This window comes from Leiobunum rupestre, chromosome 9 (assembly GCF_980474605.1).
Source record: "Leiobunum rupestre chromosome 9, qqLeiRupe1.1.hap1, whole genome shotgun sequence".
NCBI lineage: Eukaryota > Metazoa > Arthropoda > Arachnida > Opiliones > Sclerosomatidae > Leiobunum > Leiobunum rupestre.
Window position 1 is genome coordinate 35518926 of NC_143392.1, and position 13093 is coordinate 35532018.

Consider the following 13093-nt stretch of genomic DNA (forward strand, 5'->3'; position numbering starts at 1 on the left):
TGGTAGTAGTATCGTAAGTTTATAAATATAAGTGTATAAGTCCTTTATCTTTTCCCGTGTTACATTTTTATTGAGAGTCATTTCCTAATATGTGCAGGAAGCTGTACCAAGACGTAGTAATTTCTTTTTAAAGAGCAGCAATAATAGGGTAGGGAAAACTACATGGTAGAATCTAATTTGTAAGGAAACCCCCTGAGGCGCTGGTGTGCTACATAAGAAGTATGAGCATCAGTGTCACGATGTAGTTCAATTAAATCCAGACACTTAGTTTTATCAGCGCCATTTTTGTTTTCCATTAAATTGCGTATTTTTCTCGCTAGAAGCGCTATTGTCTATGTCAGTAAATTTTCCAATTGAATAACATACTTGTTAAAGATATGTATAGACTTATGGTAGTATGATTAACTTTCAATGTTCACATTGGTTGTAACTTGATTTAAATGAAAATATAACTTTAATTACCCTTTATATAAGTTTCCTGGAACCCTTTTAATGAAGTGGAAACGTCCTGAAAAACGTTATTGCAATAAGATAAGTAACAAACCAATGATTAAGTATGACACTATTTGGCTTGCCTATACATTTTTTCTTATTATAATAGGCGCTTAAATAAAACACCTTCAAGGAAATCACCAAGAAGTAATATATCCGAGAGCCAGGAAGTGCAAGTTACTGTTTTTATAGTGCTTATGAAAATAATGGAAACTTTTCACCTGTAAATCGAACATCGTGTTTTTGCTTAAGCCTTAATACGTCAGAAAAAGCTACCTAGTTAATATTAAACACGTATAGCATAAGTTACAGGAGAAAGGTTTCCATTATTTCAACAAGCTATATAAATAGTAACTTACAGGTCCTGGCTCGGTAAATATTACTTCTTCTTGGCGATTTCCTTGAAGATGTTTTATTGAAGCGTCTATTATTACCTTGCTTCGCCACTAACAATCTCTAATTGGAAATTTAGTTTATTCCTGTTGACCAAATTACAAATGGTTCGCCAAAGAAATAAAGACTAATATAAATTTATCTCGTTATATGTTAGAGCTACTCACTTCCGGTAATGTTATGGCGTAAGCTTCTTGTATTGAAATATTATTTACTGAAAGTTTGTCAAAAGCAATAGCTATCAATCGTTGAAAGTTTTAATGCCTTCTAAAAGCTACGGTTTCTATTCCTCTTTTATATTTTCTTTGGGTGTTCCAATTTCATTTTTAGGTTACCAAAAATAACGATATCCAACTTAAAGTCTGGAGAAAGTAGAAAGAAAAGTTTTTGGTCCATTTAGTTAGTTTTAATTTGAATTTATCCCTTCTTAAAGGGTCACACCAGAGATCTTATAGCGTTTCCCAGTCGGGGATTTTGGATTATTTTAACAAGAATAACCATTTGACGTCATTTTACTGATATTTGGTGGAGGTGAATAGTTAGAGTTAGATTAAAAACGTGGCCATTTTATCAGATTAATTCTGGATAAACAGACGATTTGATCAGTTTACTCTCAACTCCCACTTTTGAGGAGTAAAAGTGTAGCCCCAATACGCTATCGTCGACGAACAGTAGAATAGTGTAATTCTCTCCACCAGAATAATTCTAAACAAACTAATAGATTATTTTGGCGGAAACGTCGTACAAATTTTTATTCCAGAACCAGCTCTTCTTAGTGTCTGTTTCAAGAGTCAATATTATGGAATTATTTATGGTACATTTTTTGTGATTCGTTGGGATATGGTTTTGTAAAAAAGCATAATTCTTTTAACGAGTAATGGTTACTGCTGTCGCGATTAGATAAATATTTGTCGATTAGTTTCCATTACCTCACGTAATATTTTTTTAAAGGGTCATAGAATCGTTTGAATGTCGGAAATAGAGCTTGAAAATACCAAATTATGATGGATATACGGAATAACGTGTAAAAGATCGAGCCAGTGGAATAACGTGGAACCTGAATAACGTCATTCCAGTTTTTGTACCTTCCACGAAATCCCAGTTTTGGTACCTTCCACATTATTTCAGTTTTTGTAATCTCCACGTTATTCTAGTTTTGGTACTTTCCACGTTATTCCAGTTTTGGACTTTGGTACTTTCCACTTATTTCAGTTATTGTACCCTCCAAGCTATTCTAGTTTTGGTTCTAAATTTTCGTTATTCCAGTTTTTGCACCCCCCCCCCCTTGCGTTATTCCAGTTTTTGTACCTTCCACGTTATTACAGTTTTAGACTTTGGTACATTCTATGCTATTGCAGTTTTGGAACTTTCCACGTTATTGCAATTTGTGCATTCAATGTTATTCTAGTTATGGTCCTTTCCACGTTATTGTCCTTTCAACGCTATTCCAGTTTTTATACATTCCACGTTATTCCAGTTTTTATACATTCCACGTTATTCCAGTTTTGTATATTCCGCATTATTCCAGTTTTTATACATTCCGAATTATTCCAGTTATTGTCCTTTCCACGCTATTCCAGTTTTTATACATTCCACGTTATTCCAGTTTTTACCATTTCTACGTTATTCAGGCGACACGAACCTACAATCAAAACCCACGGGTGGGTATATCGTTCAGGTGGGGTATTTTTATTGACAGGGGGGGGGTATTTTCATATTGTGGGTTGACAATTGTGCATTGGTAACTTTTTGGTATGCTAGTGCCCACCTCTACTTAAGATCCACTTCCAGTGCCTGAGTTTTCATTTTAACAAATATATTTTTGGCTTCCATTTGGCGAACCCGCTATAATTAGTGGAATATTTCCATGCTGGCAAAAAGAGGAAGCAGATTTTGAGGGTTTATTACTCTCTACTATCGACCATATAAATGCGGCGTTAAGCACTCTGTACGCTGCCAGAGCTGTGCAATAGGGGGGAAGCTTGGGGCCAAGTAAAATGGACCAAAAAATATTTTAATTAAGTTCCCACCAACGTGTACTTCACCAGCAGCCCAAACCCAAATCCTCCTCCTCCACCTCTGGAAATTTTGGTCAGAGGGGCATGTTATTGCATAATTAGCCCCTGGGCTGAAAGTACCAAAGAATCTTGATTTCCATTAGCACGTTTCTCAACTTTGGCATGTGAAAAATTTTAATGCGCGTGTAAAACATTTAAGCGGAAGGCAATTAACGTAATATTTATATATTAACGTCATTGATTTCATTCTGATCGAGAAAGTACTGGAATATGTTTTGAAGATTTAATCAATTTATTAATGATATGAAAAAGGAACACATGAAAATTAATTCGAATAGAAATTGGAACATCCAAAATTCTTCTCCCGAGTGCCATATTGATCCATTTATCTGCAAACGTAAGAAGCTCATAAACTGCTGGACTTTCCTCTGTTAAGCTGAAGCTTTTTTTCATAGAAGAAAATTCAGCAATTTATGAACTGCTACCATTGGCCACTATGTATACTGAAAAGGCTAATAGCGTTTTCCATTGGGCTGCTCCAAGCAGTCTCGTATCAATCCAAAACACGAAATGTATTCCATTGGGAAAAAAGGAGCAGTTCCGAGATGGATTTAGGTTTTCCATTGACCCTGTTGCTCTCTCATGGATTGATCCGAGCTACCCCATCTCTCGAGACAAGTCGAAATTTATGGATCATTTGGATCGCCAATGGAATACAACTTCATACACTTTTGCTTGGCTTTCGGAAGGGAGCAATTTAGATCGGTCCTCCAAGCACCTCCGATCTAGAGCGATGATGTAGGAGACCAAATCCCGCCACTCTCTGAGTAGTTCCAATGGAGAACGCTATAATTAGCGGATTGGTTTCAAGTAATCTTGAAGCACTAGAGAACAGTAAATGGAACATGACAAAATTCATCAGAGCAGAGCAGACCCGAGCATGCAAATAGAACTTTAGATTTGAGAGTTTCCAAATGGAAAATGATATTTGAAAACCTACTCCTAGTAGGTTAGCCACAAAATTAGCTTAGGCGCATTATGTACCCTCTCAATAAATAAATAAACCAGCTGACCGATTAAATTGCCAGAAGTATAGTTCACGAATTTTCAACTAGGTAGCTGTGGCTCTATTCTAATACTTCTTTAGCTTCACTATTCAAAAATAATGCAGTCATCAAATTACACTAGTTTCATACTTATTAAAATTATTTTACTTAGGGTAATAATAATATGAAACGGGAAAAGCTTAGAATTGTATGAAATATAAATGGAAACATTCGTGGAAAAACAGTTATGTTACCTCTAAATAATACTTCAGAAAGCCGCATAATTAGTTTTCCGTTAGATGAACTATTGATTGAAGTTTAATGACATTAAAGTTGGGAAATTTCAAGTTTCTTCTGCTTCAAGTGGAAGCAGACGATTGTTTTATAACTTATGACCTATCTGTAATTCTGTATGACCCCTTTGATAAGTAATGGCGGCTTCCATCGCCCGGTGCTGCTCGGGGACTTTTTTTAATTTGTTAAGAAGAAATGTAAATTTTCATAATACTAATTTACAAGGTAAGTTATTATTATTATAGTTTTGATAATGTTTATTTTATTTACATGTTTTATTTTTTTTTAAAGACATTGGTGTAAGAGGAGTCAAAAGATGGCAAGTAGCCGTGTGGAAAGAAATGAAATCAAGGAAAAAACTGGAAAAAGAAGTATTCAGACCACGATCAGCATTTGTTAACTGGTAATTGCGTTTAAAAAAAGTGAAGTTTGAGTGGTTTTGCCATTAATGGTATTTTTATCACCAGGAACCATTCTGCAGAAATATTTGCTTTTAATAAGAGGATAAATGAAAACCTCTGCGAAGAAACTCTGCGTCAAACCCTTATCCATCCATCATACATTGAAAAAGAATTAGAATCCAGGAAAGAGTTGGGAATAGCCTCTGATGCGGTATTAAATCTAGTGGATAATACTGATTTAGTTAAAATTGGTAATTAAAATTATAACTGTATTAAAATTTGATTATTTTTAAGGTGGCATTTTTTTAATAGGTGCACCATTTATGTCAGACTTTGTGTTTTCGTACTTAAAAGAGCAATTACCAAACTTGCCCGAAGATGGATTAATGTAATGTGTAATGTTTAAATTGGTAGAATAAATAGCTATTTTGTAAACTAAAAACCATTTTTAGAACGCTACACAATTATTTGATGTCTGAGGAAAACCTGTCAAATATAGCTCGGAATATTGGAATGACAGACCTTATTTTATCCGCTGTAAGTTTAGATTTTATGATTTTATGGATCAGTTATCAATGTTAATTTTTTTGTTAATATTTTAAGGATTTTCCTGTTAAAAATAAAACATTATCTTTAACTCTGAAAGCTTTAGTCGGTGCAATTGTGAAAGATGAGGTTTGTGCATTCAATATCAATAACAAAATTGCAGAAATTAATGTAAATTATTTTACAGGGAACTATTAAAGCCAAAAAATTTGTCTTAGAATTAGTTATAACAGAGTTAATAGGTAAAGATATAATGGATATTTGGGATATTCCTTATTCAATGGGAACACTACGTAATATTTTAACTAAACAAGGGAGAGCAGAACCAGAGGCCAGGTATAATGTCATTTTCTATTCTTCAAAGTAATGGTAGATATTTAAAATAATATTTTTTTTAGGCTGCTAAGAGAAACGGGGAGAAACACGATTTTTTCAGTTTACATAGTTGGCTTGTACATAGATAAGGAATTAATAGGACAAGGTTCTTTTTATGTTTTATTAATAAAGTTTTAATATAATGTATGCGTGTATGCTAATTTTTGATGTGTTTAAAGGGCCTGGTGAAACAATTGAGACCGCTATTGAAATGGCTGCTTTGGATGCTTTAAAAATCATATTTGGGATAAAAGATAGCAGGACCCCTTTCAATTTTAAGCTTTCAACGCGAACTGAAATTGAGAGCGGTGTGAAAAAAGAAGAAAATTCAAATTAAATTTGTACTGTCATTACAGTGAAAAATAAAGTTAGAATTCTTTTTAGAAATTTTTTTCTTCCCGCCTTTCTGTGAATTTCCCTTCATCATTCCCTTTACCTTGGCACCCTCCCGCTAGGGGCTGAAAATTGGCGGGACGCCATGGAGTTTTCCCCAATGACGTCATGATAAAATAGGTGTCGGTTTATTCTTTGAAAGGGAGTGAGCTAGCCTACCAGGTGTGCCAAATTGGCGGTTATTCCCTTAATTTGGGCGGCTTATAGTCAAATTGATTCCAAAAAATAATTCTTGCCTCGTTCCCGGGTAAATGATTGTAACCTCCCGTGTTTAGACGTAATTAAACCCCAAATATTATATATCTTAAAATATAAATTTGTTTTTTAAGCGAAAACTTTTAACTATTCTATTATTTTTATTTCGCATCGACCAAGAATTGGTCGCTTTTTTAAAATTTGTTTGGCGAAAAATGACATAAGTCATCTGACATCCCTGTTTTGAGCTTGCGCACTGCAGTCGGCGAGTCTCGTACGACGTCATTCTGCTGTTCACCGGCATGCTGCATCTCCTCCATTAATTTTTCTAGGCGGTGAAAGAATTCGTAGGACGGTAAGAGACTCGTCTTGAATTTTGGAAGATCTTAAAGCCATCTGCGTGGTCAATTCTAAAAGAAACTAGCTCTAGATTTCTTCCAAATAATCTGCTATTCTCAAATTCCGTAAAGAATGGCGGATAGGGAAGATAACGTGTACAAAGCCAAACTGGCCGAACAGGCAGAAAGATACGATGGTAAGTTGAAGTTCTTAGAATTTAGGCTTAGTGCCCCTAACTAACCCTTGGTTAATCTAAAACTGAAGCTTCGGTATTATCGCGTATATAACGTTTCGTTTTATCGTAGTTTACGCTTGTGAATTAATGAAATCTCATCTTTAAGCAAAATGCTCTTAATTCGACCTATTGATTGCTTTTCTAATAATTTTTCGCGTCTTTCAAAAATAGGCCTTTGATATCGAGGCCCTGCATAAGTCCTTGCGGTATTATTTTCTGCGTCTAGCGCTTTTTCGGGAGCAAGGCCTTGGTATCAATATTTAGGGTTAGGCCTTTTCGGCGCACCTCCTTGACTCAATTTCCGTAGACAAGTCAAAATGTTATGTAGGGCAAATCTAATTGACCTAGTCCCAATGATAGACTAATGATTAAATGGTAACCTAAACATTGAATCTAATTATAAGGTAATGAGGGTGTTAGCTTATTGTGATAGCCAAAGTACCATCAATCAAAATTTGATTTTTCAGATTACTTTATCTTTGACCTTGAACTATAGTTGGTTATGGTCCTGGTTATCTTTAACTTTTCAGTGTTCCTAATCAAAATATATCTTGTTTCCTAGTTATTTTTAGATCTCAATTGTATAGGTATGTTTACTTAAATTTGTTAGTGACCATTTAATTATTTGACCCCTAATGTTTGATTCAAATAAGATATAACCCTAATTAGTCGCTACCAATTTGAGTACCTTGTTCTTTCAGAAATGGTGGAAGCTATGAAGAAAGTTGCCTCTTTGGACGTAGAGCTAACGGTAGAAGAAAGAAATCTCCTCTCAGTTGCCTATAAAAACGTTATAGGAGCACGAAGAGCCTCGTGGAGGATTATTAGTAGTATTGAACAGAAAGAGGAGAATAAAGGATCTGAAAGCAGGCTTGAAATGATTAGGCAATATAGGCTACAGGTACTATAACATTACATATTGGAAGCTAGTCATCAGCAGCAACTTTGTAACTTGTGATAAATTTATAGAGCGGCAATAATTAGGCCTAATTTTTTTCTTCAATTTGTTAAAAAAAAATTATTTGATAAACTACACCAGGTCGAAACTGAATTGAAAGATATATGCCAAGATATACTCGATGTTCTTGATAAACACTTAATCCCAACAGCCACAACTGGTGAATCCAAGGTTTTCTATTATAAAATGTAAACTCTATTTTATGAATTTTTTTATTTTATTTTTTGGCAGTGCTAGGTGGTTTTTACGATTTAATTTTTTTTTTCACAGGAAAGGAGATTATCACCGGTATTTGGCGGAGTTTGCCACAGGTAATGACAGAAAAGAAGCGGCGGAGAACAGCTTGGTTGCGTACAAAGCGGCTAGTGACATAGCGATGACGGAGCTACCACCCACGCATCCCATTCGGTTAGGCCTAGCGCTTAACTTCTCGGTCTTCTACTACGAAATATTGAACTCCCCAGATAGAGCCTGTCGCCTTGCCAAGGCTGCCTTTGACGACGCCATTGCGGAACTCGACACGCTCAGCGAAGAAAGTTACAAAGATTCTACGCTCATCATGCAGTTGTTGCGAGATAATTTAACATTATGGACATCTGATATGCAACACGATGGGGAAGGTAAATATATTTTTTAATTTTGTTCTGTACCATATTGTTGGAATAGTTTTTTTGTTAAAGGAGGGGTGGGATAGAATTTAACTTAACTTGACTTGTCTTGAAAAACAGTTCGTACAAGTTGAAATGCTCTTTATTAGGTGAAGGTGAACAAAAAGAGCAGCTTCAAGATGTCGAAGACCAAGATGTGTCTTAAGAACCTTAGATAGCACCGTTGCCACCTTAAAAAAAAATCCCCATCTGTTGTGACAATTCATCCTGTTGTGACTTACAGGTGTCTGTATTTTTGTTGTGTAAATGTAGGTTGCATATTTTGCTCATCTGGTCCAACCATTAATATTTTTTTCTTAAAAGGAAAAAATTTATGAAATTTACGGGCACCCATTTTTTAATTTTTAAAACATGCGAAATGTGAATATAAGGATTGTTAGTTTTTCTCTCTCTTCAGTAATATGTATAACAAAAAAATCGCCAATGCAGTTCTACAGCAAAAGCTCACTAAAAGAGTTCCAGAAAAAAAGTTTGTCACACATTGCCAAAAAAAAAGAAATTAGTAATCATGAAGTAGAAGTTTTTTTAGGTGAAAAACTTGAGCTGCGAACTTAAGCGTAATTGATCGTAACTACTAGAATACTACTTTGGAATATTAAGAAAAAGAAACACAAAATACAAATATACAGGTCATTAGTGTGTATAGTAATTTTTGTCTCTCCATTATAATCTTAATTTCTTATTATACATATATAAATATAACTAAAAATAATTTTGTTTGACCTCTTAAATTAAAAAAAAAATTGTGCATAGCCATGTTTTATTGTACTTGTCAGTGCGTTATTTAAGTGCTTTGGTGTCTCTGTAGGGGTTTTGAGAACTTAAGCTCTCGGTTGATTTTAGGCCAGTTGATGTAGTCTTTAAAACCTAAAAGGATTATTCATCATTCCAAACTTCAAAATAAAATTAAGCTTAATCGCTCAGGGAAAGAGCTTTTAGATTAAAAAAAAAACTGTTTGGGAGTTTAAGCTTTTTTTTCCAATTTCTATATAAAAATAAACTTTTTTTCTCAGAAGTTGTACAGCCTTTTTGATAACATTTTATGAGTTTTAATTTATTTAATCATTTTTCTTTATTTATGGGTGCCTATTATTTACAGTTATTATTTTTCCTTTAGTTTTTTTAATATTTCTTAATCGCGTTTCTACTAATCTTAAACATCTTCGATATATCAAACTTTTTTATAATGGCAAAGAGTTAAAATCACAGTTTACTGGCAACCTACATTTTTTCACAATTGGTTTTTATTTTCGGCTCGTGTTCTGTGAATATTTGTATTCTAAAAAGAAAAAACCTAGTGCATAATAGCTCATATGCCTTAAAACAAAAATCTTTTAAAGAAAAAATCTCTGCTGTCAAAAAAAAATGCATTCCATTATTTGCAGAGTTAAAAAAATTTAATGGAATATTGCAATATTTGCATGTTTTCATTCCAAAAAAAAAATTTCGGCTGTGCGCAATTTTCAGGTCATTCCCTTAACAAAACAAAAAAATAATTGGAGGAAAACAATCTATGTCAATTATTTGCTTAAATGTATTTGCAATTCGAGCCCATTAAATTGAGAAAATTTACAGAACTTGTTCAGTACTTAAAAAAAACTCATCACGCATCATGACTGTTTGATCTTTTTATTAAATGAATTATATATACTAATATAAAAAGAAATTCCCGCATATTTGTAAAGGGGTTATTAGTCATTAAAATAATAAAGGTTAATTGTAGGCAGTTAAAAATACTCTGGAAACATAGAGGTAGGAGCTGTTAATACGCTCGAATAAAAAATGTATTGTGAAATTTTAGTGACTCCAGTAAAGTTTCTATCTTGACAAAAAATATCAGTCTAGAAATTTTAATTCTTTATATATTATTCTTAGCCAATCCTGAGAGTAAAGAAATTAAAGGGGGTGGGGCAGGTCGGAAATGTTTGAAATATTTTCATAGAGATGGCGACAGTGTATTTGCCCCGGCATAAAAAAAATGGTGTAAGATTTCTCTGCAAAGCTAACGATTTTAGGATACGGGAAGGTCCTGCTGGCCGCTGGAGAAATGCGATTAGTATTTTGAGAGATTGAACAAAAGATTCGTTTATTATTTTCTTTTAACAAATAGTCTAATAACAAAAACCATGAGGACTTTTGGTGAAAAACCGACAGCTTTTCAGCTAGAAGAGAATAGCGAATTTTTTTATATTGGATCTGAAGTAATACTAGATATTTTGATACTTTTTGACTTATGGTAACTAATTTTTTTTTGACGTTGTATGAACGTTTAGGTGGGAAATTATTTGCGTATGTTCAGAGGTTCCCTTTACAAAAGATATCCGAGTTTATGGAGAAGGCTAGTAACTGTGGAGGAGAGAAAGAAAATTGCATCTTTAGGTAAATCTCGCTAGCTGAAGAGTATTTTGACACTTCTTGTTTAACTGTTCGGTTCATTCTAGGATTGGGTCCTCACAGTCTCGCTACTAACATAACTTTACTAAAAGCCTCCGAAGTTGATGAGATATTTGAAGGGAAAGATGACAAATATAAAGCTGTATCAATCAGTACCGAACCACCAGTTAACAGAGAACCAAAAACTAAAAGAGGAAGCACTTGGATGCCGGCTATTCCAAATAGCTCTCATCATTTAGACGCAGTCCCTTGTTCAACTCCCATTAATCGAAACAGAATTGGAACTAAGAAAGCCCGCACCTTTCCTCTTCTGTATGATGATCTAGATCCTTCAGTTATTCACGAGAATGCGGCGCAGCAAGAATTTTTGGTTCCTATCAGATTAGATATGGAAATTGAGGGTCATAAACTTCGTGATACCTTCACTTGGAATAAAAATGGTATATTTTACAAAATCGTATAGCTTTATTATTGACTTAAACTTGGTTTGTGTTTCAGAATCTCTAATAACTCCAGAGCAGTTTGCTGAGGTTCTTTGTGATGATTTGGATCTTCCTCCTCTCACATTTGTTCCCTCAATTGCTCAATCTATTAGACAACAAATTGAAGCTTTCCCGACAGATAATTTATTGGAAGATCAAGCTGATCAACGTGTTATTCTGAAGGTAAGTGTGGTGTTTTTGAGACAAATAATTCATAAAATGGTTAAGTTAACCAATTATTTTCTTCTAGTTGAACATTCACGTGGGAAATATATCATTGGTGGATCAATTTGAATGGGATATGTCCGAGAAGGAAAATAGCCCGGAACAATTTGCCCTTAAATTGTGCTCCGAATTGGGACTTGGTGGAGAATTTGTTACTGCTATTGCTTACAGTATTAGAGGGCAAATTTCGTGGCATCAACGAACTTACGCATTTAGTGAGGCACCATTACCTATGGTGGAAGTGCCATTCCGAAACCAAGCGGAGGCTGATCAGTGGTGCCCATTCTTAGAAACACTCACTGATGCAGAAATGGAGAAGAAAATTAGAGATCAAGACAGAAATACAAGGTACATAATGACATCTTTCTAGTATTAACACTTATTATAATAATTTTATATTTTTTAGACGTATGCGGCGTTTGGCCAACACTGCACCAGCTTGGTAAACATGTATTCGTGTATGGAAACAATAAAAAATGCAAGAATCAATTGTAACACATGTATTCACAGTTTATATCTATTTTACCATTTTCTGTATTTTATTTAAGTTATAATACAAATTTTAAAAATAACATTTTGGTTAATCTTGCGGTTTGATGTCTTCCCATAATTTCTGGAAAGAAAAAGCCTTTAAATAAAACAAAGGCTTAAATTAATTTTTATAAATTGCTCAAAATGAGCTTACTCCTTTATTTATTGTTCTATAAGTATACTCCGCTGCCGAGTCAAAGGCTCGCTCAAAGAAAAATGTGCCGCCAATGATTGCAAGGGCGAAAGTTGACGTCCTTTTGAAGATTGTATTGTAAAGGGTTAAAGAGAGAGACATCTTTGGATCTTGAAAGGTCAACTAGCTTTTTGATTTTAATTAAATCACGGTAAGAATAATAAACATAATTCACATAGTAATTTTAATATTTAAATGTTTTGCATACCTTTTCGCCAAAGCCAATAAATTAATTTACCAGTATTAATTGAAGCTTGTTATAAATATAAAGATGGCCTTCGCGAAATTGTGTCCTTTCGTTCTCGATCCGTATTGGTCGTCGAAATTTATTCATAATTCATCTCAAAAGCCACCTAGCGGAGAAAGTATCGATATTAGTCAGCGTTGCCAGCCAATACGATAACTATCGTTTTCTACGATAATTTTATTCAGTAGTCAGTACCAACAGACCGTATATTTTCAATAATTCCGATAAGACTTACCATATTGTCAATAAGTTTCGAACCCCCGTTTGAGCAAAGTTGTATAAATATTGAGAGGCGTCTTTTCATATTCGCGTTAAAATATGTTAGCGCTCGAACCTTAATTTTGTTTACACCTTAAATGGTACCCCACTTAATACTACTCTTTCGTAGCGGGATCTGGGTGTGCAGGTTGACCCTACCCTAAAATTCTCCAGTCATGCCAAGAACTTATATATGTAAGTTCTTGGTCATGCTAACAAAGTTGCCAAACGTGTCCGGGCGGTCTCTGGTTTAGTGCGGCGGAATCTATATTTTCGGTCGCCCCTTCTTGTTAAATCGCTTTATAACTCTTTGATCCTTCTAATTTTTGACTATTGCTCCCCAATTTGGACCCCGCATCTGACCACCGACCAGTTGGCACTGGAAAAGGCTCAAAATAAATTCACTAAAT

The 13093-nt window shown here is 34.4% G+C and overlaps 4 protein-coding genes across 5 annotated transcripts in view; 3 read left to right on the forward strand and 1 right to left on the reverse strand.

Moving 5' to 3' along the window:
- LOC149927283 (large ribosomal subunit protein mL63) overlaps positions 1-4325 on the reverse strand; it is a 4757-nt gene extending 432 nt beyond the window's left edge. The window contains exons 1-2 of the mRNA XM_090158083.1: positions 4204-4325; positions 463-508 (exon numbers count right to left, since the gene is read on the reverse strand). Of these exons, the coding sequence (XP_090014209.1) occupies positions 463-508; positions 4204-4231 (74 nt within the window). The 5' untranslated portion in view covers positions 4232-4325. The remainder of the gene's footprint in view (positions 1-462; positions 509-4203) is intronic.
- Positions 4326-4342: 17 nt separating this feature from the next.
- On the forward strand, positions 4343-5952 carry mRpL44 (mitochondrial ribosomal protein L44). Its single transcript, XM_090158078.1, has 9 exons — positions 4343-4468; positions 4535-4646; positions 4711-4895; positions 4957-5032; positions 5097-5181; positions 5248-5319; positions 5378-5526; positions 5589-5671; positions 5745-5952. Exons 1-9 carry the CDS (start codon positions 4381-4383, stop codon positions 5900-5902), a joined length of 1008 nt encoding a protein of 335 aa, XP_090014204.1. The 5' UTR covers positions 4343-4380; the 3' UTR covers positions 5903-5952.
- A 446-nt stretch (positions 5953-6398) lies between these two features.
- On the forward strand, positions 6399-9368 carry 14-3-3epsilon (tyrosine 3-monooxygenase/tryptophan 5-monooxygenase activation protein epsilon). Of its 2 annotated transcripts, XR_016474096.1 has the most exons (6): positions 6399-6688; positions 7429-7628; positions 7767-7873; positions 7956-8305; positions 8443-8601; positions 8657-9368. XR_016474096.1 is itself a non-coding variant. In XM_090159391.1 (5 exons), the coding sequence occupies exons 1-5, from the start codon at positions 6625-6627 to the stop codon at positions 8496-8498; spliced, it is 777 nt and encodes a 258-aa protein (XP_090015517.1). In that variant the 5' UTR covers positions 6399-6624; the 3' UTR covers positions 8499-9368. The 2 variants fall into 2 exon arrangements, 1 of the variants encoding a protein (XP_090015517.1); XM_090159391.1 differs by having other exon boundaries at positions 8443-9368.
- Positions 9369-10235: 867 nt separating this feature from the next.
- Snr1 (SWI/SNF related, matrix associated, actin dependent regulator of chromatin, subfamily b, member 1) lies at positions 10236-12205 on the forward strand. The gene is made up of 6 exons (XM_090159390.1): positions 10236-10554; positions 10627-10732; positions 10795-11187; positions 11246-11412; positions 11480-11802; positions 11861-12205. The coding sequence occupies exons 1-6, from the start codon at positions 10480-10482 to the stop codon at positions 11898-11900; spliced, it is 1104 nt and encodes a 367-aa protein (XP_090015516.1). The 5' UTR covers positions 10236-10479; the 3' UTR covers positions 11901-12205.
- The last annotated feature ends 888 nt before the right edge of the window (positions 12206-13093 follow it).

Bases quoted from the DNA above. Each gene is read 5' to 3' on its own strand.
- mRpL44 (XM_090158078.1), top strand. From the start codon at position 4,381: ATGGCGGCTTCCATCGCCCGGTGCTGCTCGGGGACTTTTTTTAATTTG. The intron at 4,469-4,534 runs GTAAGTTATTAT...TTTTTTTTAAAG, and splicing joins TCATAATACTAATTTACAAG to ACATTGGTGTAAGAGGAGTC. The intron at 4,896-4,956 runs GTAATTAAAATT...TTTTTTTAATAG, and splicing joins TACTGATTTAGTTAAAATTG to GTGCACCATTTATGTCAGAC.
- 14-3-3epsilon (XM_090159391.1), top strand. From the start codon at position 6,625: ATGGCGGATAGGGAAGATAACGTGTACAAAGCCAAACTGGCCGAACAG. The intron at 7,629-7,766 runs GTACTATAACAT...AAACTACACCAG, and splicing joins TTAGGCAATATAGGCTACAG to GTCGAAACTGAATTGAAAGA. The intron at 8,306-8,442 runs GTAAATATATTT...GCTCTTTATTAG, and splicing joins TATGCAACACGATGGGGAAG to GTGAAGGTGAACAAAAAGAG.
- Snr1 (XM_090159390.1), top strand. From the start codon at position 10,480: ATGAGGACTTTTGGTGAAAAACCGACAGCTTTTCAGCTAGAAGAGAAT. The intron at 10,555-10,626 runs GTAATACTAGAT...ATGAACGTTTAG, and splicing joins TTTTTTATATTGGATCTGAA to GTGGGAAATTATTTGCGTAT. The intron at 10,733-10,794 runs GTAAATCTCGCT...GGTTCATTCTAG, and splicing joins AAAGAAAATTGCATCTTTAG to GATTGGGTCCTCACAGTCTC.